The sequence below is a fragment of the Eschrichtius robustus genome, chromosome 15 (assembly GCF_028021215.1).
Source record: "Eschrichtius robustus isolate mEscRob2 chromosome 15, mEscRob2.pri, whole genome shotgun sequence".
In the NCBI taxonomy this organism is placed as follows: domain Eukaryota; kingdom Metazoa; phylum Chordata; class Mammalia; order Artiodactyla; family Eschrichtiidae; genus Eschrichtius; species Eschrichtius robustus.
Window position 1 is genome coordinate 26,243,869 of NC_090838.1, and position 26,076 is coordinate 26,269,944.

The 26,076-nt window shown below is 36.1% G+C and overlaps 1 protein-coding gene across 5 annotated transcripts in view; it reads left to right on the plus strand.

The window, feature by feature from the left end:
* The window catches only part of BIRC6 (baculoviral IAP repeat containing 6), a 249,345-nt gene that overhangs the window by 158,439 nt on the left and 64,830 nt on the right, over positions 1-26,076 (plus strand). For all 5 annotated transcript variants that reach the window (XR_011076759.1, XM_068565174.1, XM_068565175.1 and 2 more), the window contains 5 exons: positions 1,053-1,249; positions 6,575-6,875; positions 8,917-9,134; positions 11,378-11,542; positions 12,431-12,599. Coding sequence is in view for 4 of the 5 variants with exons in the window: in XM_068565174.1 (XP_068421275.1) it covers positions 1,053-1,249; positions 6,575-6,875; positions 8,917-9,134; positions 11,378-11,542; positions 12,431-12,599 (1,050 nt within the window). In the remaining variant the exon portion in view is untranslated. The remainder of the gene's footprint in view (positions 1-1,052; positions 1,250-6,574; positions 6,876-8,916; positions 9,135-11,377; positions 11,543-12,430; positions 12,600-26,076) is intronic.

The following is a 26,076-nucleotide window of genomic DNA, read 5'->3' on the forward strand; positions in this document are numbered from 1 at the left end:
CACCAAGGAATTCCCTAATTTTTAAAAATATTATTTCTGCATGGGCCATGTGAATTGTTCATAATTTTATAATCAAAGTGAGAACCCCAATTTCGAATTTCCAATTTACTGATAATTTATATTGAGTGATATTGTGTGCTCATAAACATTTTTTACCTTAAACAAAAGTGGGATCATACATTTTCGTACCTTTTTATTTTTATATATTCAATTAAATATTTATAAATGTGCATTTTATTGCCTATTTTTAATATGGATATAACAATTTATCTGTTTCACAATTGTTGAAGGAATCTGTTTCTGATTTTTCACTACTATAAATGGTATTTAAGCAATGATTTTCGTAGTGTGGATATGGTGTCATCTTATTTATTGTCAATCTTTCTCATGATGAAAGATTCAATTATTAGCCTTTTGTACGCTTTAATAAATTTTAGTACATTTCCTTTGCCCAAATTTTCAGCAGGATCATTTGTCTGTTTTAATGTTCGTAGGGTCTGGTTATGTGTGAACGTAAACTTCTGGTTTTCCTCTGTGAGTGATTCGAAGTTAACCAATATGGTATAATTTTCAGTTTTCAGTAAGAAAAGTCTTTGTCATTATTCAGTTTTTCCTGATGGGATACTTTAGAGCATAACGTGCACATACGTTAATATTTTCTGGAGTCTCTGATGTTTTACTTATTTGCCCTAAAGGACAATACTTCTCAAACTTCAGTATGCTTGTAAATCACCTGGAACATTATAAAAATGCAGATTCCTACACAGTCTAGGATGGGACCCGAGAGTCTACATTTCAAAGGCTCTCAGGCTGATGCTGATGCTTACTAGTCCATGGACCATATACTTCAAGTAGTTAAGACTATAGGGAGCAACATCAGACGTTATTTAAGCATGTTTGTAGCATCTAGCCTAGATAGCTGTATCTGAATGACTTAAGATAATTATGCTCTTTTGTTGAGTAGAGAGATGACAACAATATTTGCTTTGTAAATGAAAAAGTATTATAAAAATAGATCCTCTCTTAGCTGTTATTTGCGATTATTCTTCTAGATCATGGAGATTTACTTGGTAGTTGTCCTGATGATGAGGCTCTCACTCCAAGTGATGAATGTATGGATGGGGTACTGGATGAATCTTTACTCGAAACCTGTCCCATTCAGTCACCCTTACAAGTTTTTGCAGGAATGGGTGGACTGGCTCTTATTGCGGAAAGACTACCCATGCTATATCCAGAAGTAATTCAGCAGGTAAGATAAGATTTCTAATTAACTATATCATTACATGGGAAAGACCTTCTGTTTTCTGGTTTGTGTTTAACTTAACGTTTGGAAGTACCCTTTCCCTTAAAGTCTTGGAGTAACGTATAAACCTTTCAAAGCTCAGCCTATATGGAGCTTTGTAAGAATTAATTTGGTAAAGAAACGTTGAAGACCAAGCAGATTTGCCAGGGGCATCACACTGTAGCATTTACTTTGATTTCATGGTCATCACACTGTAACATTTTTGTTTCTGTGCTTCTTAAGGTGTGATATTAATTACGGATATTACTGGAAATGGGAGAGTGAAATAGTAGTGTATACTTCTACCCAAATACACTATGTCTTTTGGCTTAACTTTTATTCCTTTTTAAGTGCCATTTCCATTTAAGTAGTTTTTAAAACATTAATTTAACTTCTTCCCCTGTTCATTAATGTTACTGTCACTGAGGTGTGTACTTTCGATGTTCTGTTGTTTATGAGGGGGGAGTGTGATGCATGGAGAGTCGTAAATACCAAGCTCTTTATTTCTGTTGATTGAGGTAGGGGAATTATTCTCTCTAATTTTATCTACTTGGGGGTGTGTGTGTGTGTGTGTGTGTGTGTGTGTGTGTGTGTGTGTATGCCTGCGTTAGTTTCCTAGGGCTGCTGTGACAAAGTACCACAAACTGCGTGGCTTAAAACAACCGAAATTTAATTTTCTTACAGCTCAGGAGGCTATAAGTCTGTGAAATCAAGGTGTCATCAGAGCCATGCTCACTGTGAAGGCTCTAGGGGATTCGCCTTCCTTGCCTCTTCTTAGCTTCTGGTTATTGCTGGCAATTAATGGCATTCATTGGTCTATAGCTGCATCACTCCAGTCTCTGCCTGCCTTTTCACATGGCCATCTTCCTTTTGTGTATCTGTGTGTCTCTGTATCTCCCTCTCCTTATAACAACACCGTCATTGGATTTAGGGTCCACTCTAAGCCATTATGACCTCATCTCTTAATTGATTACATCTGCAAAGACCCTATTTCCAAATAAGGTCACATTCACAGTTATTAGGGGTTAAGACTTGAGCATATCTTTGGGAGGATACAGTTCAATCCACAATAATACCTATTCAGTAAATGGTTATTACTTAACCTGCTCTTCAAAGAGCTTATGATATTTTTATTTTAAGATAATATAACCATGATATAAGATGACTGTCACAGAAAAATATGAGTAAAATTTTATTTCTTCCTAGAAAATGTCATGATACAGCCAAAAGTTTGAAATGGAAAAAACTCCCAACATTCTCAAGATTATTGTTGTTCAATGAAAATGACTTCCCTAATTCAGTATTCAGTATGCTTTATTATATTGAGTGGAAATTGGGTGCTGCTGTAATAAATACCTAAAAGAGTGGAAGTGACTTTAGAATTGGGTAGTGGTCAGAGTGTGGAAGAATTTTGAGGAGCATGATAAAAAGAGGTCTAGATTGCCTTGAACAGATGACTAGTAGAACTATGGATGGAAAGCCTTTGCCAGTGAGGGCCCAGATGAAAGTGAGGATCACAGTAGCGAGAACCTGTGTATCATAGAGAATACCTAAATTGGCTTAAGCAGACTGTTGGTAGAAATATGGATGTTAAAAGTACTAATGGTGCAGCTTAGAAAGAAATGAGGAACATGTTATTGGAAACTGGAGGAAAGGGGATCCCTGTCTTTTATTGGTAGAAATCCTAGCATATTTATGTCCTGAATGTGGAAGGCAGTACTTGTAAGTGATGAACTTGGATATTTAGCTGAATTTCCAACCCGAGTGTGAAGTTACCTGTTTTCTTCTTGGTGCTAATAGTAAAATGTGAGAGGAAAGAACTGTTGAGCAACAAGCAACCATCACTTGACAATCTGAGAAATTCTCAGTCTATCCAGATTGCAAAAGATGCTCAAATTAGAGATTTGCTGTCAGAAAAGCATGCTCTGGAGAAAAAGCCAAGGATGTGGCTGATCAGCCTTTGCTGGTGCCTCAGAAAAATCAAGATGCTAGCGCATTCAGTCACACAGAGTGCTATTTGAAGAGGTCAGTCATACTATTCATGGATCCCCTCGGCCATCTAAACAGAAGCCAAGAATAGAGAAAGTTGTGTGACAGTGGTAGCAAAGTCAAAGGAGGAGATGTGACTGTGGAAGCAGAGATTCAGATGAAGCAGCCAAAAGCCAAGGAACGTGAATAGCCTCTAGAAGCTGGAAAACACAAGGAACCCACACTCCCTGAGAGTCTCCAGAAGGAACACTTGATATTTAGGATCAAAAGCTTGGATTCTAGCTCCATAAGACTCTTTTTGGACTTCTGACCTCTAGATCTTTAGTATAATAAATTTGTGTTGTTTTAAGTAAGTCTGTGGTGATGTGTTACAGCAAACCGTATAGGAAATGAATACAGATTTTGGTCTGTACTTTCTTAGGATGTTTTTGTCTCGTTTTGGTATCAGGGTAATACCGTCTTATAGAATGGGTTGGGAATTTCTAATACTTCATATTAAGAAAACTGTTAGATGGATTTTTCTACAGATTAAACACTAAAGGTTACAAAATTAGTGATAGAGAAGATGCGTCAAAAGAAATCATCCAAACTGAAGCATAGAATGTATAAGGAATGAAAAGAACATAAGAGCTATATGGACATGTAGCTAGAAGTGAAAAATTCTGACGTGAATTTATGGTTGCAGAAAAAGAGTGGATTGAAACAGGGACAGAAAAGTACAGAAAGGAAGAAAATTTCCAGAACTGATATAAAACCTCAATCCAAAATTCAAGAAGCTCTGTAAACCCCAAGCAGGATATTCATGTCTAAGAACATTATGATAAACTGCTTAAAACAAAAACAAGAGAAGAGCTTAAAACCAGCCAAAAAAGCAGTCAACTCATTTCTTTTCAAAACAGTAACAATAACACTGACAACTAACCTTTCATCAGAAACCTTGGGAGCCAGGGAATTACATCTTTGAAATGTAAAAAGAAAAAAAATCTGCCATCCTAGAATTTTATACCCAGTGAAGAAAATTTTGTACATTTCCCTCAACCATTACTACTCTTTCCATAAAAGGTGAATTGGTAAGACAGAATAACAGGTATAGGATTAACTCTCCTGTACATATAAACTCTGGACAGACTATTTAAAAAAAAAAAATTGTTTAAAGGCTCTGGAGAGCGACTAAAAGTAGGCACATATTGAGGAGGATTTAAACACAAGAAGAATGAAACCACATTGGGCGAGATTAGTGTCTACGTGACTTTTCTCCTGAGAATACTCCTCAGTCTCTGTGGGGTAAGATGGTAGAACTCATGCAAAAGCTACAGAGGAGTTTGGTTCTTCCATCCTGGCTGGAAATTAAAAGGGGAGGAATTCAGAAAGGAGGGAGCCACAGATGGGGGAGCTCCAGAAATTCTGCACGTGAATTTCTGCACACGAATTTCTGCACAACCGTAGCTGGCTCCTAAATTATGGATACATGGGATTCTTGAGAGAAAACTAGAAGGGTGAAAGAGCTGTCCAGAGATTTCAGCGTCTATCCAGCATGGAGGAGACAATTTGCAGTTCTGTTCCTTCCAAGTTAGAGGTAAAAATCTTGGCTTTTCTCTTGGAATTGCAGATGAGTCACACATTAAGAGTATAGATGGCATCCCGGTATTCAGGGATTCACTTGAGAAATAAGAGCAAAACCAAAATAGACTCTCCCAATAAATTTACAGAAGGCCTCAAGGTGACCTATCAGTAATTTAACTATTTTCTAAAATAAAACTGAACACATTGCAGAGTGTGATTATAGAATTAAGAGTTATTACGACATCTCATCAACAGTGTACAGTGTATAATAGAAAAATTACCAGACATGCAAAGAAATAAGAAAATGTTACCTGCGGTTAACAGTAAAATAAGTCAGTGAACAGATCTTATTCACATTTTGCCAGTTGTCCCACTAATGTTCTCAAAGACAAAAGGAAAAAAATTCAATTTCTTTTGCATGATTTGAGGGAGGTAATGGTCAGAGATTCAGTTCAGGATCATATATTGCATTCAGTTGTCTCTTTAGTCTCCTTTAATCTGTAACAATTCTGTTACCTTTGTTTTTCATGACCATGGCATATAGAAGAGTACAGGCTAGAAGTTTTGTCTATATATGTAGTCACAGATATACATGTTTCTATATATTTTTTCCTAGATTTGTTTGCTTATAGGGCATGGAATCAGACTACCCCCAGCAGTGTGTACATACCTGTATACCATATCTTCTTTTTAAAATACCGTTTCCACTAAAATCAGTGCCCCTTGGAAAAATTCTAGGATTGGGGCAGAGAATGTACAAGATGAGCCTAGATACAGAAGCCTGCTTTAAGGGGGTTCCACTGACCAAATCTGATTCTACTTGGGCATCAGATAAAATGATAGTAACAGATTATAACTTATAGAGTAAAATTAGAATCCATACAGATATAAACTAATAAATGAATGAATAAATAGATGGAGAAGAAGGAAACGTTTTTGTGTACAGTTCAGTGCCAACTAATGTAGAAGGAACGATAGAATTAGAAAATCACCATTTGGCAACCACTGTAATAATTATTATTTCACGCAAGCATAAAAATGCTAACTCTTAATGATCAAAGTTTAGTGCGAGACAAGATGTTTATATAGTCTCAAAGAACCTGTCTACAGATACTTAACTAATTACAAAGGAGAAAATAGTAATTTTTAGAGTAGAGATACTTGGCAGACACCACCATACTCATGGTATCATGTAACTCATTTTAAAAAACATGTCCGGGCTTCCCTGGTGGCGCAGTGGTTGAGAATCCGCCTGCCAATGCAGGGAACGTGGGTTCGAGCCCTGGTCTGGGAAGATCCCACATGCCGCGGAGAAACTAGGCCCGTGAGCCACAATTGCTGAGCCTGCGCGTCTGGAGCCTGTGCTCCGCAGCGGGAGAGGCCGCGATAATGAGAGGCCCGCGCACCGCGATGAAGAGTGGCCCCACTTGCCGCAACTAGAGAGAAAGCCCTCACAGAGACGAAGACCCAACACAGCCATAAATTAATTAATTAATTAAATAAAATAAGTATTTTTTAAAAAATGTCCTTTTATTGATTTTAAAAAAAATTTTTATTTTATATTGGGGTATAGTTGATTAACAATGTTTTACTTTCAGGTATACACCAAAGTGATCAGTTATACATCCTTTATTGATTTTTATATTCTTATATTTTAAGGAGATCATTTGAATTCAGGTCTTTAATTTGAATCTGATGTTGAAACATACAAATAGCCAAACAAAATTGTTTTTTCTTTAGGTGAGCGCTCCAGTTGTAACATCTACCACTCAGGAGAAACCAAAGGATAGTGATCAGTTTGAATGGGTGACTATTGAACAATCAGGGGAATTAGTTTATGAAGCGCCAGAAACCATTGCTGCTGAACCTCCACCTATCAAGTCAGCAGTACAGACCATGTCTCCCATACCTGCCCATTCTTTGGCTGCTTTTGGATTATTTCTTCGTCTTCCGGGCTATGCTGAAGTGCTACTAAAAGAAAGAAAACATGCCCAGTGCCTTCTTCGCTTGGTTTTGGGAGTGACAGATGATGGAGAAGGAAGTAAGTGTTTAGTGTTATTAATGAAATTTAATGTAGGTAGGTTGTGTAAAATTACTCAGATCATTGCCTATTATTCATCATTTATTTATTTCATAGTTTAGCTACTAGATAATTTCTTATTGGCAACTTAGTTCCAATAATAGATATAATAAATCCTAAAGAAGCTTCATTTTCACTTCTTTATTCATTCAAAAGTTATATATTGAGTGCTACAAAACTGCTGGGCATCATTGGAGGCATTTAAAGATGAAGCAGGTATTTAGATCCTGCCATCAAGTAGCTAATGTGTTCCAGTAATAGCAATGAGGAATGTATATACACATATAGACTTAACAAGTTGTAAAAGCCTTGAGAGAAGTACAGTATTATGGAGGCTTACAAGTGTGAGATTATTTCCTTACTACCCAGCAATGTGAATAAAACAGCATTGTAGTTTTTAGTGGGGCCTTGAAGGAAATTGTCAGTGTAGGTTGAGAATGGTTATTTCAGAAAGAAGGAATGATTTGAGCAGTGTTTATATGCTCATATTATATGAGAGGGGATAAGTTGGCTGATGAAATTTGCATAAAGCAGGACTGAGAACTCATTTAAAAAGTTGTTATTGATAACAGATCATGGAAAGGCTTCTTAAGAACTTCAGATTTTATTCTGAATAGTAATTAAGATTTATTAAAATAAGTGAAGTAGTGATGTGATGAGAATCTTTTTAAAGAATTCTTCAGTGAATCTGGTAGCAATATTTAGATTAAAGAGAACAGAATGAAGAAAATATTATAACAATATACTATATGATAATCTATTTCATAATATAATAATAATAGAGAATAATAATAGAAAGCTATGGTGATTATTTCCATTGGGCTGGCAGTTGTGTTAACAGAAGGAAACAAAGAAAAATCATAGGGTAGCCTAGCAAGTACATTTTCATTTGGTTTACCTCTAATTCTTCAATAACCATTACATTTGATAATTAGTATTTTTTATCTTACTTTAAACTCATGTGGTTTTGATTAGAGGTGATATCTTTCACATGCCATTTAGAAAGTATACACTTTTAAACCCTGTACAACAAAGTATATATAATCCAATAAAATTATATGAATTTATTTGTGAATCCTATAACTCTGAAGCTATTGAATATTCATTGTATGCACTTTTTCTTTTGTATTTTCATATTGATGGAATTCTTCAAAAATGTTGACATAATTTTAAATGTTTTTGTAATAATTGTTATTAAATTACAGTGTCTATATACTAAATAAGTCCTGCTTGTTTGGTTTCATATATAAATTGTATATACTTATTTTAGGAGATTGGGAATTTCTAATTGCTTCATCTGATTTTTGAAGTACCTAGAGGGATAAGAACCACAGTATTTTAGGACTCTATTACGAGATAGTAGGTGTAACACTAAACTGAAAAGGATAAAGAATTGTCTTTAGGTCATTTCAAACTATTTCTAGTGAATATACAATAAATGTTTATTAAAAAGCATAATTCTGACATAACTTTTACAGTAGTTGTCTCATCTCCCATTCATGTAGGAGTGGGTTTTTGTTTGTTCTGTTTTGTTTTTTTACATTTAACTCTCCTCTCTAGCTAGAACATAGTAGAAAACTTTATTGCAAACAAAACAAAATTGTTTCACTCTTGCATTCATGGTTGAAACTACTTCCAAGGCAAGCAGTTACTTTCATACTCTTGTAAGAAACTTTCAATGCTTCTTTTTTAGTTGTTAGTTTTTCCCTTAAATTCTAGATTATAATAATTTTGACAGTCTGTAACTAATATCATATGAGTATACTTCAACTTTCTTTTGGAGTTTATGTATATGATGTCTTCTTACTGAGCTTTTCTAGACACTTTATTATTAAAGGTTAAGGTATCACTATTTCTGGTATTATTTTGTGGTTGTTTTCTAATAAGTATAATGATATAATTTTATATTACATTGCCATTATAAATTTGTGAGCTTGTGTGTTGTTCCTTATTGTGTTTTTAAATATTTTTAATTTTGAGTTCTCTCCTCCTTTTAATCTAGGTCATATCCTGCAATCTCCATCAGCCAATGTGCTCCCAACCCTTCCTTTCCATGTCCTTCGTAGCTTGTTTAGCACTACACCTTTGACGACTGACGATGGTGTGCTTCTGCGGAGGATGGCATTGGAAATTGGAGCACTACACCTCATACTTGTCTGTCTGTCTGCTCTGAGCCACCATGCCCCACGAGTTCCAAACTCTAGCCTCAATCAAACAGAGGTAGGTTCAGTTGTTTCTTTTTTTTTTTTTTTTTTTTTTAAAGAAGGTGTCATTTTATTTATATCTGTTTTTGGCTGCATTGGGTCTTCGTTGCTGCACGCTGGCTTTCTTTAGTTGAGGCGAGAGGGAGCTACTCTTCCCTTTGGTGCATGGGCTTCTCATTGCGGTGGCTTCTCTTGTTGCGGAGCATGGACTCTAGGTGCGTGGGCTTCAGTAGCTGTGGCATGTAGGCCCAGTAGTTGTGGCTCGCGAGCTCTAGAGCGCAGGCTCAGTAGTTGTGGCACACAGGCTTAGTTGCTCCGCCGCATGTGGGATCTTCCCGGACCAGGGACTGAACCTGTGTCCCCTGCATTGGCAGGTGGATTCTTAACCACTGCACCACCAGTAAAGTCCCAAATGAGCTTTTTAAAGATGTCTTTTAGAATAGTATCAAAAATAGAAAATATCGGACTTCCCTTGGGGGTCCAGTGGTTAAGACTCTGTGCTTCCAACGCAGGGGGTGCGGGTTCAATCCCTGGTCGGGGAACTATATCCCACATCCTTTGGGCGGCACGGCCAAAAGAAAAAGAAAATACCTATAAATAAATTTGAAAAATATGTGTAAGACATCTCATAAAATACATAAAACTTTTTAGAAAGACCATTATTAATTAGACTTTAATAAACTGAAGCATCTGTCCATGTTTACCTCTCACAGAGTAGAAAATATGGCATTTCATTAACATTTTTTCTTTTTGGCCATGGCAAAAAAAAAAAAAAGGAATACAGTGAACAATAGCTCAACGGCAAAAATATCAAGGCATCACCTAACAGAGACTGTTGTAGGAAATGACACCAAATAAGAAGGAAGAAGATAAATTATTAGGAAAAATAGTCCTTGTTCAACCCTTAATTTAGGAAAATAATTTCAATGATTCTGATGTTAGCCAGTCTCCAAACAAATCTGTCTTTAACTGGAAATCTGACAAACTTTGAATAAAATCTTCAAATATATATGGTTTTCTGATTTAATCTTAGTTTGATACTTCAGAAACACTTCAAGATAACAAAGGAGTAATCACTCTTAAGATTCTTTATGACAAAAACTTCAATGTATTCAAAGTTTAATTTCGTTCTAAAATTAAATAAGCATGCTTTATGTAAACTGACAGGTGATTATTAGATTTCTTAGCTTCTTTAGCAATGGCAAAACAGTGGTGAGCCAGTCCACATTACTCAGTTGAAGTTTCCTTTAATTGAAAACATATGACACCATTATAGATCCATCCTAAAAGATCTGGCTCATATCCCTATTCCTTTCACTGTTTTCTCTGTTTAATTTTGAATTATTGACTCTTTAGGCCCTAAAATGCTTTAACCTTTCTATTCCTGGGAAACATTGTTAAAGTTTCATTTATCCTTTCTTAAAAATAATTAATTAATTTTTATTTTTGTCTGCATTGGGTCTTTGTTGCTGCACGCAGGCTTTCTCTAGTTGCAAGGAGCGGGGCCTACTCTTCGTTGCGGTGTGCGGGCTTCTCATTGCGGCGGCTTCTCTTGTTGTGGAGCGTGGGCTCTAGGCACATGGGCTTCGGTAGTTGTGGTGCATGGGCTTAGTTGCTCCATGGCATGTGGGATCTTCCTGGACCAGGGCTCGAACCCATGTCCCCTGCGTTGGCAGGTGGATTCTTAACCACTGCGCCACCAGGGAAGTCCCCATTTATCTCTTCTTAAATATAAGCATTTGTTCCCCATTTTTCCCTTCCCCTGACCCTTGACAGCTATACTTTGCATTCTGTCTCTGTTTATTTACCTACTCTGGATATTTCATATAAATGGAATCATACAATATGTTACCTTTGTGTCTGTCTTCTTTGACCTAGCATAATGTTTTTGAGTTTCATCCAGGTAACGTGTATCAGTACTTCGTTATTCCTTATGGCTGAATAATATTCCATTGTATGTATAAACCACAGTTTGTTTATCCATTCAGCCATTGATGGGCTTTTGGGCTGACCCTTTGGCCATTGTGAATGGTCTTGCTATGAACATAAGAGTAACGTATTTGTTTGAGTATCAGTTTTTATGTCTTTGGATGTATACCTAGGAGTGGAATTGCTGGGTCACATTGTCTTTCTTTGTCTAATTTTTTAAGGAGTGCCAAACTGTTTTCCATAGCAGCTAAACTATTTAAATTCCTACTGATAAATTTTTTGACGATAAATGAAACCAAATAGTAATACATTTTTATTTTTTGTTATAAGCCACAAGTATCAAGCTCTCACAACCCTACATCAACAGAAGAACAGCAGCTCTATTGGGCCAAAGGGACTGGCTTTGGAACAGGCTCTACAGCTTCTGGATGGGATGTGGAACAAGCCTTAACTAAACAGAGGCTGGAAGAGGAACATGTTACCTGTCTCCTGCAGGTATATTTGCAAAGTTGATATTGTCAGTGATAATAGTTAAATTTTTTTTTTTTTGTATTGATTTTTAACTATTGTTGACTATCCATCTCATCCTAAGCTACTTTTATACAGCCCATTGTACTCCTTGCTCTCAGTACATTTAAGATACTGGACAAAGATTTCTCTTCCCTACTTGTAACTCTAAATTCTTCCCTCTTAGTTAGCTTCTTCACTGAGAGGAAAGTGACAAAGATGAAATTATCAAATAACTGGAATGTGCCATGTCTACTTTCTTCTGGTCAACTTCTCATCTAAAGTGCTATATCTGGACTCTTTAAAAAAATCTGTTTTTTATATCTTTGTTTCTCACATTGTTGTATAAGTTTTCTAGAACTGGGCAAGGTGAACTAGCTTATAAAGTCTTCAGTACCACAGAAATGAGAAGAGTACGTTCTTAAAGATTAGCTTTTGTTCCTGCATCAACTAATTGACTAAAATTAGTTGTCCATTTTTTTTTTTTTTAGAGCATTGGTGAAGTCTCTGAACATAATTTTTGCAGTTCTCGGATGATAAGCTTATTCTTGTATAAAATTCTAAGATTCCATCACCCTCAAACTATAAACTGAATCTATTCAATGAAATAAATAATCTCAGAGTTGCTACTAAGCTTTTAAGTTCATGTTCTTCGGTGGATTGCTTCTGTATGTCTGGTCATACACTACATCATCATGCAAAGCATACCCTCTTTTGAAAATCTAAAGAAAAAATGTCATTTTTAAAACATGTAGTATGAGGCATTGATTGAGTTGAAAATATATTCTCTTGGTATTCAGATTGACTAACATAAAACATGGGCTTTTAAACTACGAAGCTAGAACGCGATTTAAATCCAACAATTTTTATTTTTAGGTTCTTGCAAGTTATATAAATCCTGCAAGTGGTGCTGTAAATGGAGAAGCTCAGTCATCTCACGAGAGTAGAGGACAGAACAGTAATGCCCTTCCATCTGTTCTTCTAGAGCTTCTCAGTCAGTCCTGCCTCATCCCAGCCATGTCATCTTATCTACGAAATGACTCAGGTAAATCACACAGTAACTAGTCCTTTGAAATATCTTAGTGGATGAATACTTTTGTTTACTTATTTTATCATTATCAGTTTAAATAATAAGGTTCAATTAGAATATTTGAAATTATTCTTCCCTAATATATATAGGTGTGAGTTTGATGGATTTTTTTCTTAAAATTACTTGAGAAATGTTTAGTTGTTTTGGGGGGGGCCCCTAATTTGTTACTATGTAGTCATCTATAACATAGAATAAAAGTTTTCATTATCCCTTTGTTTTCAACTGTGATGAAAGTACATTTTTTTCTTTTAATAACCTGTAACTGAAAATGATAGGGCAAAGGCTAGCAGTTTCATGACAATATTCTGATCTGAATACGATTAATTGAATTTCTATGTGTTTTTAATGTTTTTCTCAAACATTAGAATTTCAGACAGTAGTTATTTGAAGAAAGGCAGATAGATGAATTATTCAAGTCCATAGATACTTGACAATGAGTATTAGTTTTTACAAATTCAGTAATAAAAGTACCATAGTTACTTACTTTGCCAGTATACAATTGATTATTGATTGAAACTAGTTTATTATTTCCTTGGTTGTGAAATTATCTTCCAAGAAATGTATTCTTTTCCTAAATAAGAATAGAAAGTTGATGTTTTATTTAGACATTCAGTGACATACAAGTATTGCCAAGAAAAACAAGCAGTTAACATCTCCTTTTAGCCAGGACCTTTAATTTTATTTATTCATTTTAAAATTTAAATATTTGCTCTGCTTCTTGTCTCTGCTTTTATTCATAGTCTTACTCAAGAAAATAAACACTTACACATTTAATTAGATTATTAAGGAAGAATAAGTAAGGAAAGCAATGGAAATGAATCTTGAAGTAGTCTATTTTGATTTGTGGTAGCAGTTCAAATGCAATTAGATGGATGGAAAATGTACCTGTATTTGAAAAGGGATTACTGCCCATATTCTCCACCTTCAAAAGATTATTGTGCTTCCAAACACACCATTTCCCAGCCTACCTCAAACTTTTTCATAAAAATATTGAGGTGTTATATAATTGATTTTTTTTTTTTTAGATTGACCTGTTTAATCCATCAGATTTGTCTTTTTGAAAAAATAGGTGTCAAATGCACAATATATTTTTTGATTAAGTAAAATATTTGGAGCTGTAAACACTTCAGATCAGTGCCGCAATTTAATATTAAATCGTTTAGAAAAATTGAACAGAGTAAGATAAGGTTTCTCTTTACTTCCTTCCACATTGTTAAAATATTATTAATCCTTTTACTTTCAAACTATATGACCTCTCAGAAATTTTTAATTTTGCCTTGTTCTGAAATTCAGTCCTTGTGTAACACTGAGCTTTTATCTTTATGGTTCAGAATCAAAAAGGAAATCTGGTATTACTTACTTTTACTGTTTAAAATAGTCTATTCAAGTAGGTGCACTTTCTGTTAAGTGTGTATTTTAATAAATAAGCTTTGATTCTGGTAAATATATGGAATTGCAGGGACTTAAGATAGTCTATCTTGGAACTATTTTAGAAATTTAATGTTTGCCTTTCCTTTGTGATTATTTTCCCAGAGTAAAGAAATTTCTTTGCCCAAGGTTGAGATTTATATGCTTGAATCTGGTACTTTGTCCAGTGGTATAATTTTTTTTTTTTTTTTAATTAATTAATTTTTTTATTTTTGGCTGTGTTGGGTCTTCGTTTCTGTGCGAGGGCTTTCTCCAGTTGCGGCGAGCGGGGGCCACTCTTCATCGCAGTGCGCGGGCCTCTCACTATCGTGGCCTCTCCCGTTGCGGAGCACAGGCTCCAGACGCGCAGGCTCAGTAGTTGTGGCTCACGGGCTTAGTTGCTCCGTGGCATGTGGGATCTTCCCAGATCAGGGCTCGAACCCGCGTCCCCTGCATTGGCAGGCAGACTCTCAACCACTGCGCCACCAGGGAAGCCCCTGTCCAGTGGTATAATTTTAATTGATAGATTTATATTTGAATGTGGTTACAAAAATTATTTTGAAATAAGATTTTAAGTTAAGGTAAGTTAATATAAAATAATTAACTTAGTTAAGATAAGTAGGTCAGATAATTGGCAGAACACCTCTTAAATGATGTTTTCATTTATCAGAGAAAATTTTTTGGAACTTGGGATATATTCAATCCATAGTTTTTAAGGAACAAGGTATATTATTTAAGTATGCCCATTTAGAATATTCTAAATATGAGTTATAGATGTATTTCAAGAAAATGTAGCTTAATATATTAGTAAATATGCTGCTTATATAAATTATCAATTTTGGTTAAAATGCTAATCTTTAAAGTGACATTTTAAAATCTGAACAAATTATCTAGTCAGTCTTCTTGGAATTTAGTAAAATTCTTATTTTATAAAATTAGTCTTAAGTCCATTTTCCGATTTTGTCATTGGTCTGTAGAATATTATTTTTGGCCTTTTGGGGGGTTGGGATAAGGTGGAGCATCCAGTACAGAATCTATTACTTCATGTAATTGTCATATCTTTGTTCTCCTTTAATGCAGAAAAGTTCCCAACTTTTCTTTGTCTTTCATGATATTGACATTTTTACAGAATACGGACTATTTTATAGCATATCCAGCAAGTTGGTTTTTAAGTGTGAGAGCAGTGCTAACAATTTCGTGTGAGATGTTATATTCAAGAGATGGTTTGCTTACGTTGCTAGCAGATGATATGCAAAAACACAAGCCTAATGTAATAAGCTCTTTCGAGAGCTATAGTAAAATACAGTTAGCCCTTGGGAGATTGGTTCCAGGACCCTCCACCAAAACCAAAATCCACAGGAGCTCAAGTCACTTATATCAAACGGCATAGTGTTTGCATATAAGCTCTGCACATCCTCCCGTATGCTCTAAATCAACTCTAGATTACTTATAATACCTAACACAATGTAAATGTTACATAAATAGTTATTATGCTGTATTGTTTAAGGAATAATGACAAGAAAAAAGTCTACAAGTTCAGTACAGAGACACTCATCATAGACCTAACTACATAGTACGCACCAGCAACAACATAATATTTTCTTCCTTTCAGCACGTGCCGACTGCTTTCATTTAATGAAAGAGAAATACATAGAATGTTTAAAATATAAGTACATATAGAAAATATAGTTATAAATAGAGAAAATATAAATTTATTCTTTTTCTCACACACACTGTGTTAACACTCACCGAAAACCTGGTTCTTCTCTTTTGTTAACTGTCATATGATGATGATGATGATGATGATTGCTGTCTGATGCCTATGGTGAGGTGACAGATGTGTAGCATGTAGGTAAGCAGTGAGACATCAGGCTAACTTGAACCTGCTGACAGGACATCTGTGTTGGAAGAACCAGCTTCTAATTGCAGATGTTGGTACTTTGAAGGAGGTCCAATAATAATGATGTCTTGATGTGTGGAGGTTGAGAGCTGAGGGTCTTGAAGTATTGAAGATCAAGGCTTCACAATTGCAGGTGCTTTAGTTAGAAACATTGTTGTAAGCTGTTTCTTCTCTTCTTTGCATCATCAAACAAATCTTGCAGTGGTTGTGCTTACGTTGTTATCCCTCGGGTGACACGGAGGCTTCATTCCATTGGAGGATGTACTCAGGATCATATCCTTTAACAATTCCACCTTTTGAAAAACTGCTGCAAATTTTTCAAGTGTCCACATTGATAGCCCTGCCTCTTCTAGACCTTCTGCTGCATCATCATCATCATCATGATCATCATCATCTGTCAAGGATTTCAGTAGATCTTTGAGTTCCTTGTTGGGAAAGGTTTCTCTATGTTTTTCTATGTGTTCCTTGTTGTCGTCCTCAAATCATGTCAGTGAAGTCTTCTCCACCAACTTCACTTGCAACATTCAAGATATTCCTGACTTCTGCATCAATAATGGGTAATCACTGACTACCCCACTCCATAATGGCTTCCAACATGCATTGACTGTCTTGGGCTTCAGGGCATCTGCAGCCTCTGCAGTAAGGACAGTTTCATCCACAGTTGCGAAGCTCTTCCATAAATCCATGACGCTGAAGTCAGGGTTAGTATCAAGGGCAGCAGGGATCCTCCCGAAGGTGAGGTGGGTGTAAGTCACCTCAGTAATGCACTTGATGATCCATTGGTCAAGTGGCTGTGGTAGTGAGGTAGTGTTAAGAGGCAGGAACATCACTTCCATGTTCTCGTTGGCAAAGCAGAGACATTGGAGATGGCTGGGAGCATTGTGAGGAGGACCTTATTGGCAGCCCCTTCTCTTTGAGGTATTTCTTCACTTCAGGAATGAAGCACTGGTGGAACCATCTCAACAGGATGGCTGTCACTCAAGCCTTCTTGTTGCATTGCCAACACACAGGCAGGCAGTTTTTGTTTTTAAGGGCCTGGGGATTGTTTGCTTCATAGATGAGGCCTGGCTTGATCGTGTGACCTGCTGTGTTGCCACACAGCACCAGTAAAGCTATCTTTCCAGGCCTAGAGCCCCCGGGGCCTGCTTGGTACTGTTATGGATGTAGGCATGATTGGACATCTTATTCCCGAACAAGCCTGTTTCATCACAGTTGAAGACTTTCTCTGGAAGGTAGCCTTTCTCTTCTGTGAGTTTCTTGAGCTCTTCTGGGAATGCCGATTCTCCTGTGATCTTTAAGTTCTTAAGACTGTAGCACTTTACGTAGCTAGCCAAGCATCCTTTACTAGCCTTAAACTTCCTCTCCTCAGCTCTCCTCAACCCCCTCACAGGAGTGCTCATAGAGGCCAAGTGCTTTTTCACACATTGTTTTGCCTTCGACGGGGATATGCTTCTGTGACGTGTCCTCTAGTCACACACGTGATGCTTTCTCAGTCTTTGCAGGCACTTTATCACGAACCAGAGAGACCATTTTTGCCATTGTAAGGGCAGCACTAACACTTCCACAAATTTTGACTTCTTTCCGCTTTATTTTATGAATGTTCAGTTTATTCTTATCAACCTCACCAGTCCAATTTGGCAGTCGACTTGCCACTTTTTAAGTGATCTAAGATTGTAATCTTCTCGTCAAGAGGTAGCACTTTATGTTCCCTCTTAGCCTTTGAGGTGTTGCTTTGACCACTTAATTGCTTCTTAGGAGCCTTTTTTTTTCATAGAAACAAAGGGTGCACCAGTAGTGAATGAGTGAGACTTGAGGCAAACAATGCTCATTAAGATAACTCTGTGTATAAAACAGTGAATTTGAAGCCACAGCTTCAAGGTAGGTAACTGAAACAAATAAGTGATTTATATGTTTGTATTAGGCTATTTTTATCTCTAGTATCATTTGTAAAAGGAATGATTAAAAATCTTAAAAGAAAGAAAGTTACTTTCATGAGATTTCTTAGGTAGATAGGAAAATCTTCATATGAAGGATGTGTTCATTTTAATTTCTCTCTCCCAACATTCTGAGTTCCATTTGTCACAGCCATGTTATTTTGAAAGCTGCGATGTGAACAAGGATCATTTTTCCTCAGGCTGCTGTCAGTTACATACATGCTATTGAGTAAGCCTTCAGTTACCCCACTGGCCACTAGATGGAGATCTCATTTCATTGCTAGAAATACTTTGTAAAAGTGTATGAATGTGAGAATTAGCAGGTAAAATGTTACCTTAGAGTCCCTCACCCTTATCATTCTCATTCCCGTTTTGGAAAATGACATGTTCCTGTCTTCAGAAAACAGCACCACTGAGCACATTAAATTACTTGCCATTAATATAGTAGAGCATGCTAGAAACTCTTTATCAAAGTGTTATAAAATCTCTCCCTTTTTAGTGCGTGTTTCATAGTGTCAGATTAGGAAAGAGCAAATGAAATCCAGAGAAATTTATTCAGTTGCCCACGTTTTACTGTTTAGCTGTAATGTGGCCATTGCTAAACTCACATATTTTCAAATTTTAAAAAAGATATAAATGGATTTTTTCACTATGGAAAAGAGAAATGAATAAATGTGATATGTTAGAGGAAGGAAGAAAGGAGAACAAGCACAAAACTTATTTTTTTTTTTTTTTTTTAAAGGTTAGGAGAAGCAGCTGAGATGACAGCTAACCTGACAGCCCTGCTTCTTTTTTTTAAATTTATTTATTTATTTATTTTTGGCTGTGTTGGGTCTTCGTTTCTGTGCGAGGGCTTTCTCTAGTTGCGGCGACGAGGGACCACTCTTCATCGCGGGGCGCGGGGCGCGGGCCTCTCACTGTCGCGGCCTCTCTTGTTGCGGAGCACAGGCTCCAGATGCGCAGGCTCAGTAGTTGTGGCTCACGGGCCTAGTTGCTCCGCGGCATGTGGGATCCTCCCAGACCAGGGCTCGAACCCGTGTCCCCTGCATTGGCAGGCAGACTCCCAACCACTGTGCCACCGGGGAAGCCCCAAAACTTTTTTTTTCATTGGGAACATTATAAAGTATCTACTGATTTGGCTGGCTGTTTTAGCTAAGTGATAGTATATACTAGTATTAAAATTTCCTCTTTTTCATAATATTGGTATGGTAGTTCTGTAACTAGCTATAATGGGACAAAAGCCATTATTGCCAGCTTTCTTATACCACCTGATTTTCCTCAGGAAAATGGATTTTGGGTTAAAATCCAATATATCTTTGGAATATATCTTAGGTTATATTCCTCAAAAATTCAGTATTTAAGTATAATTTTATGAGAGAATAAAGTTAATTTTGTTGTTATGGCAAATGTCTTAAATATGACCACATTCTTTTTTTTTTTTTTTTTAAACATCTTTATTGAAGTATAATTGCCTTACAATGGTGTGTTAGCTTCTGCTTTATAACAAAGTGAATCAGTTATACATATACAATATGTTCCCATTTCTCTTCCCTCTTGCATCTCCCTCCCTCCCACCCTCCCCATCCCACCCCTCTAGGTGGTCACAAAGCACCGAGCTGATCTCCCTGTGCTATGCGGCTGCTTCCCACTAGCTATCTATTTTACATTTGGTAGTGTATATATGTCCATGACACTCTCTTACCCTGTCACATCTCACCCCACCCCCTCCCCATATCCTCAAGTCCATTCTCTAGTAGGTCTGTGTCTTTATTCCCGTCTTGCCACTAGGTTCTTCATGGCCTTTTTTTTTTTTTCCTTAGATTCCGTATATATGTGTTAGCATACTGTATTTGTTTTTCTCTTTCGGACTTACTTCACTCTGTATGACAGACTCTAACTCCATCCACCTCATTACAAATACCTCCATTTCATTTCTTTTTATGGCTGAGTAATATTCCATTGTATATATGTGCCACATCTTCTTTATCCATTCCTCTGTCGATGGACATTTAGGTTGCTTCCATGTCCTGGCTATTGTAAATAGAGCTGCAATGAACATTTTGGTACATGACTCTTTTTGACCTATGGTTTTCTCAGGGTATATGCCCAGTAGTGGGATTGCTGGGTCGTATGGTAGTTCTATTTGTAGTTTTTTCAGGAACCTCCATACTGTTCTCCATAGTGGCTGTATCAATTTACATTCCCACCAACAGTGCAAGAGTGTTCCCTTTCCTCCACACCCTCTCCAGCATTTATTGTTTCTAGATTTTTTGATGATGGCCATTCTGACCGGTGTGAGATGATACCTCACTGTAGTTTTGATTTGCATTTCTCTAATGATTAATGATGTTGAGCATTCTTTCATGTGTCTGTAGGCCATCTGTATATCTTCTTTGGAGAAATGTCTATTTAGGTCTTCCGCCCATTTTTGGATTGGGTTGTTGGTTTTTTTGTTATTGAGCTGCATGAGCTGCTTGTAAATCTTGGAGATTAATCCTTTGTCAGTTGCTTCATTTGCAAATATTTTCTCCCATTCTGATGGTTGTCTTTTGGTCTTGTTTATGGTTTCCTTTGCTGTGCAAAAGCTTTTACGTTTCATTAGGTCCCATTTGTTTATTTGTGTTCTTATTTCCATTTCTCTGGGAGCTGGGTCAAAAAGAATCTTGCTGTGATGTATGTCATAGAGTGTTCTGCCTATGTTTTCCTCTAAGAGTTTGATAGTGTCTGCCCTTACACTTAGGTCTTTAATCCATTTTGAGTTTATTTTTGTGCATGGTGTCAGGGAGTGTTCTAATTTCATACTTTCACGTGTACCTGTCCAATTTTCCCAGCACCACTTACTGAAGAGGCTGTCTTTTCTCCACTGTATATGCTTGCCTCCTTTATCAAAGATAAGCTGACCATATGTGTGTGGGTTTATCTCCGGGCTTTCTATCCTGTTCCATTGATCTATATTTCTGTTTTTGTGCCAGTACCAAACTGTCTTGATTACTGAAGCTTTGTAATATAGTCTGAAGTCAGGGAGCCTGATGCCCCCAGCTCCATTTTTCGTTCTCAAGATTGCTTTGGCTATTCGGGGTCTTTTGTGTTTCCATACACATTGTGAAATTTTTTGTTCTAGTTCTGTGAAAAATGCCAGTGGTAGTTTGATAGGGATTGCATTGAATCTGTAGATTGCTTTTGGGTAGTAGAGTCATTTTCACAATGTTGATTCTTCCAATCCCGGAACATGGTATATCTCTCCATCTATTTGTATCATCTTTAATTTCTTTCATCAGTGTCTTATAATTTTCTGCATACAGGTCTTTTGTCTCCTTAGGTAGGTTTATTCCTAGATATTTTATTCTTTTTGTTGCAATGGTAAACGGGAGTGTTTTCTTAATTTCCCTTTCAGATTTTTCGTCATTAGTGTATAGAAATGCAAGAGATTTCTGTGCATTAATTTTGTATCCTGCTACTTTACCAAATTCATTGATTAGCTCTAGGAGTTTTCTGGTAGCATCTTTAGGATTCTCTATGTATAGTATCATGTCATCTGCAAATAGTGACAGCTTTACTTCTTCTTTTCCGATTTGGATTCCTTTTATTTCTTTGTCTTCTCTGATTGCTGTGGCTAACACTTCCAAAACTATGTTGAATAATAGTGGTGAGAGTGGGCAACCTTGTCTTGTTCCTGATCTTAGTGGAAATGGTTTCAGTTTTTCACCATTGAGGACAATGTTGGCTGTGGGTTTGTCATATATGGCCTTTATTATGTTGAGGAAAGTTCCCTCTATGCCTACTTTCTGCAGGGCTTTTATCATAAATGGGTGTTGAATTTTGTCGAAAGCTTTCTCTGCATCTATTGAGATGATCATATGGTGTTTCTCCTTCAATGTGTTAATATGGTGTATCACATTGATTGATTTGCGTATGTTGAAGAATCCTTGCATTCCTGGGATAAACCCCACTTGATCATGGTGTGTGATCCTTTTAATGTGCTGTTGGATTCTGTTTGCTAGTATTTTGTTGAGGATTTTTGCATCTATGTTCATCAGTGATATTGGCCTGCAGTTTTCTTTCTTTGTGACATCTTTGTCTGGTTTTGGTATCAGGGTGATGGTGGCCTCGTAGAATGAGTTTGGGAGTGTTCCTCCCTCTGCAATATTTTGGAAGAGTTTGAGAAGGATAGGTGTTAGCTCTTCTCTACATGTTTGATAGAATTCGCCTGTGAAGCCATCTGGTCCTGGGCTTTTGTTTGTTGGAAGGTTTTTAATCACAGTTTCAATTTCAGTGCTTGTGATTGGTCTGTTCATATTTTCTATTTCTTCCTGGTTCAGTCTCGGCAGTTTGTGCATTTCTAAGAATCTGTCCATTTCTTCCAGGTTGTCCATTTTATTGGCATAGAGTTGCTTGTAGTAATCTCTCATGATCTTTTGTATTTCTGCAGTGTCAGTGGTTACTTCTCCTTTTTCATTTCTAATTCTATTGATTTGAGTCTTCTCCCTTTTTCTCTTGATGAGTCTGGCTAATGGTTTATCAATTTTGTTTATCTTCTCAAAGAACCAGCTTTTAGTTTCATTGATTTTTGCTATTGTTTCCTTCATTTCTCTTTCATTTATTTCTGACCTGATCTTTATGATTTCTTTCCTTCTGCTGGCTTTGGGGTTTTTTTGTTCTTCTTTCTCTAATTGCTTCAGGTGCAAGGTTAGGTTGTTTATTCGAGATGTTTCCTGTTTCTTGAGGTAGGCTTGTATTGCTATAAACTTCCCTCTTAGCACTGCTTTTGCTGCGCCCCATAGGTTTTGGGTCGTCGTATCTCCATTGTCATTTGTTTCTAGGTATTTTTTGATTTCCCCTTCGATTTCTTCAGTGATCACTTCGTTATTAAGTAGTGTGTTGTGTAGCCTCCATGTGTTTGTATTTTTTACAGATCTTTTCCTGTAATTGATATCTAGTCTCATAGCGTTGTGGTCGGAAAAGATACTTGATACGATTTCAATTTTCTTAAATTTACCGAGGCTTGATTTGTGACCCAAGATACGATCTATCCTGGAGAATGTTCCATGAGCACTTGAGAAAAATGTGTATTCTGTTGTTTTTGGGTGGAATGTCCTATAAATATCAATTAAGTCCATCTTGTTTAATGTATCATTTAAAGCTTGTGTTTCCTTATTTATTTTCATTTTGGATGCTCTGTCCATTGGTGAAAGTGGGGTGTTAAAAGTCCCCTACTATGATTGTGTTGCTGTCGATTTCCCCTTTTATGGCTGTTAGTATTTGCCTTATGTATTGAGGTGCTCCTATGTTGGGTGCATAAATATTTACAATTGTTATACCTTCCTCTTGGATCGATCCCTTGATCATTACATAGTGTCCTTCTTTGTCTCTTGTAATAGTCTTTATTTTAAAGTCTATTTTGTCTGATATGAGAATTGCTACTCCAGCTTTCTTTTGATTCCCATTTGCATGGAATATCTTTTTCCATCCCCTCACTTTCAGTCTGTATGTGTCTCTAGGTCTGAAGTGGGTCTCTTGTAGACAGCATATATATGATGACCACATTCTTTAAATCCAAAAGTTATTACTAAAAAGATCCTTCAGAGTAAACGTACAGTTGGAACTGTTGCTATCTTTTCAGGTCTCAGGGCAGCAAATTCAGGAGGGCCTGTTGTTTGTTGAGGGCTTTGAAATTATATTAGTACTGTTACATGAAAATATTAGTGGTTTATCTGTAGAAAATATATTATTTTATCATTTACAAAAATAGTTATTTTGCTTGTTTTGTTGATACACATTGCCTGAAAACAAATAAGTAGAAATTATTGAGCTGTCATAACACATAGTTCTTAACATCATATCCTTATTTACGGTTTTCTTGGTAATAGTTCATTTGAAACTTTTGAGTTATATTGTATTTTATTGCCATTTCTTTACACTGTTTTAATAACGAGTCTGTCAGAAATGGGTGAAGATTTTAGAAGATTCTTCTGCTGAGTAAAGTTGCAGGTCACTTGGTTTTTAATTCCAAACTGTGTTATAATATGGCCCCAGTTTTCTTAAAAATATCTGAGTAGTACAAATAAAATCTGAAACACTTGCCTGCATTTATTATATTTTATTTCTGCATGTGAGTCAAAAACAAGATCCTGTCTGCCGTTTCATTCTCGGTAAAAGAGTACAGAGTACCAAAATTTTGAGCATGTTAGTGGCCACTCAGAGTATTTGGCACACGTAAGTGCTCATCAACAAATATTAGTTTCTTTTATCTAGAATTTTCCTGTTTGTCAAAGGTATTCTATTTCGAAATGTCTTTGGTATGGAATACATTACTCTATCTCTTAAATGATTATATTGCATAAATTTTATAAGGGGGGAGAGGTTGCTTAAATTAAACTTTATCTGGTTTCCAGTTGATTTGATTTGTATAGATTTGTAAGGGTAAAATATCTGGAACCTTTTAAAGATACCTTCCTTGTTTACCCAAAGTAGAGTGGTCCTTCTCTTCCTGTTAGTTGCCAGTGTATCTATTGTTTATATTTTCACTTCTCACATTGTAGTCTGTTTATAGTACACACCTTCTTAATAAAATTCCACCTAACCAACCTGCCAAATGAACTATAACTCTTCATTTCTTCTATAAATAACTTGACTTGTGCCATATATATATATATATAATTTCCCATTAATTAAATTTTAAGCCTATTAAGAGTTATATTTGTTTCCAAATTTATTTATGCCAGTTATATTGCCATTACATAGTTAAATATTACACATACTATATGCTTCTATGATACATTAGTGGAATACTTTTTTTTTTTTGTGGCTGCGCAGTGTGGCTTATGGGATCTTAGTTCCCTGACCAGGGATTGAACCTGCGCCGTGGCAGTGAAAGCGCCGAGCCCTAACCAGTGGAACAGCAGGGAATTCCCAGTAGAATACTTTTTAAAAGCATAAAAAGGGAATTGGCTAAAACAATCATTGAATTAGGCTTACATGAGAAACTGTAAAAGATTGTGTGTGTGTGTGTGTGTGTGTGTGTGTGTGTGTATCACGCCCCCAGTAGAATATCCTTCTTGCTGAGTAGAGCAAGTTGGCCTTGACTTGTGTAAAAAACATTCATACTTTGATATTCTGCCAAAAATCTTTGACCTCTTGATAGGGTTTCCGTTTATTTCATTATTTTGCCCTAGTGGCTGGCTTAACTGCCAACTTCAGCCAAAGTTTAACATATTCTAGGGTTGACATGAATCCCCAAAACAATTTGTTGGCTAAGGCTTGATTGAAAAGTATAAATTCAAGAAATTAAACAATGGTAAAATTGAAAAGGAAATGAAATATTGTATATGAATCATTACATACAGAAGTTATTTTTATCCAAGTATTTGTGTAAAACTCATTGATGTTTTCCTTACAGCGCTTGTATGTGATAGAATTATTACTAATTACATATTAAATTCATGGCTCTGCAGTAAAACAACTTCCAACTAACATTTTATTAATGTACAAATATTCTTGATGATGTATGCTCACTTAAGATATCCTTTCAGTAATCTCATTTGCAAAGATCTTTATTGCAGAGCCATGTTTTGTTTTTAAATGTATAGTATCAAGGAAGAGTTTTTGGTTCATTCGTTGAGTTACATTTTAGTGAGAATTTAAGATCCTAGATGAAAAAATTCTCCTTACTTTATTTCAGCCTTTTTTAAAAAAACTGTATGTTGTTCAAGTATAATTTCTACAACTATTGATCTGCTAGGGAAGAAAATAGTTTAGCGTTAGGAAGGATTATAAGTATAAAAGTCAAATTACTGGATTGGTACTTTGAAAAATGGAGCTGTGTTTTGAATAAGGTAGTTTACCAGACAGAACATATTTGTTACATGATTATCTTTTAAGATATGCACACTAGCCACGCTACTTGTAGGGATATTGATTGCATATAGTTATGGATTAAATTTTAGTATTCAGTTACTTGAAAGGATTTTTAATTTACAGAGAAATAATTTAAGGATCTCTCATTGCTTTATTTCCATGTGATATTTCCGTGAAATGTAGGATGACTTTATGTTTCAAGTTAGGCAAAGTAGGATGAATAAATTCTTTAATTGAAAATAAATATTTGAGCAATTTATTTTTTAATTTTCACATTAGTTTTTGAGTCCACTCAAATGAACATTCCATAAACAAGTATTACTTTATTAGATTGAGT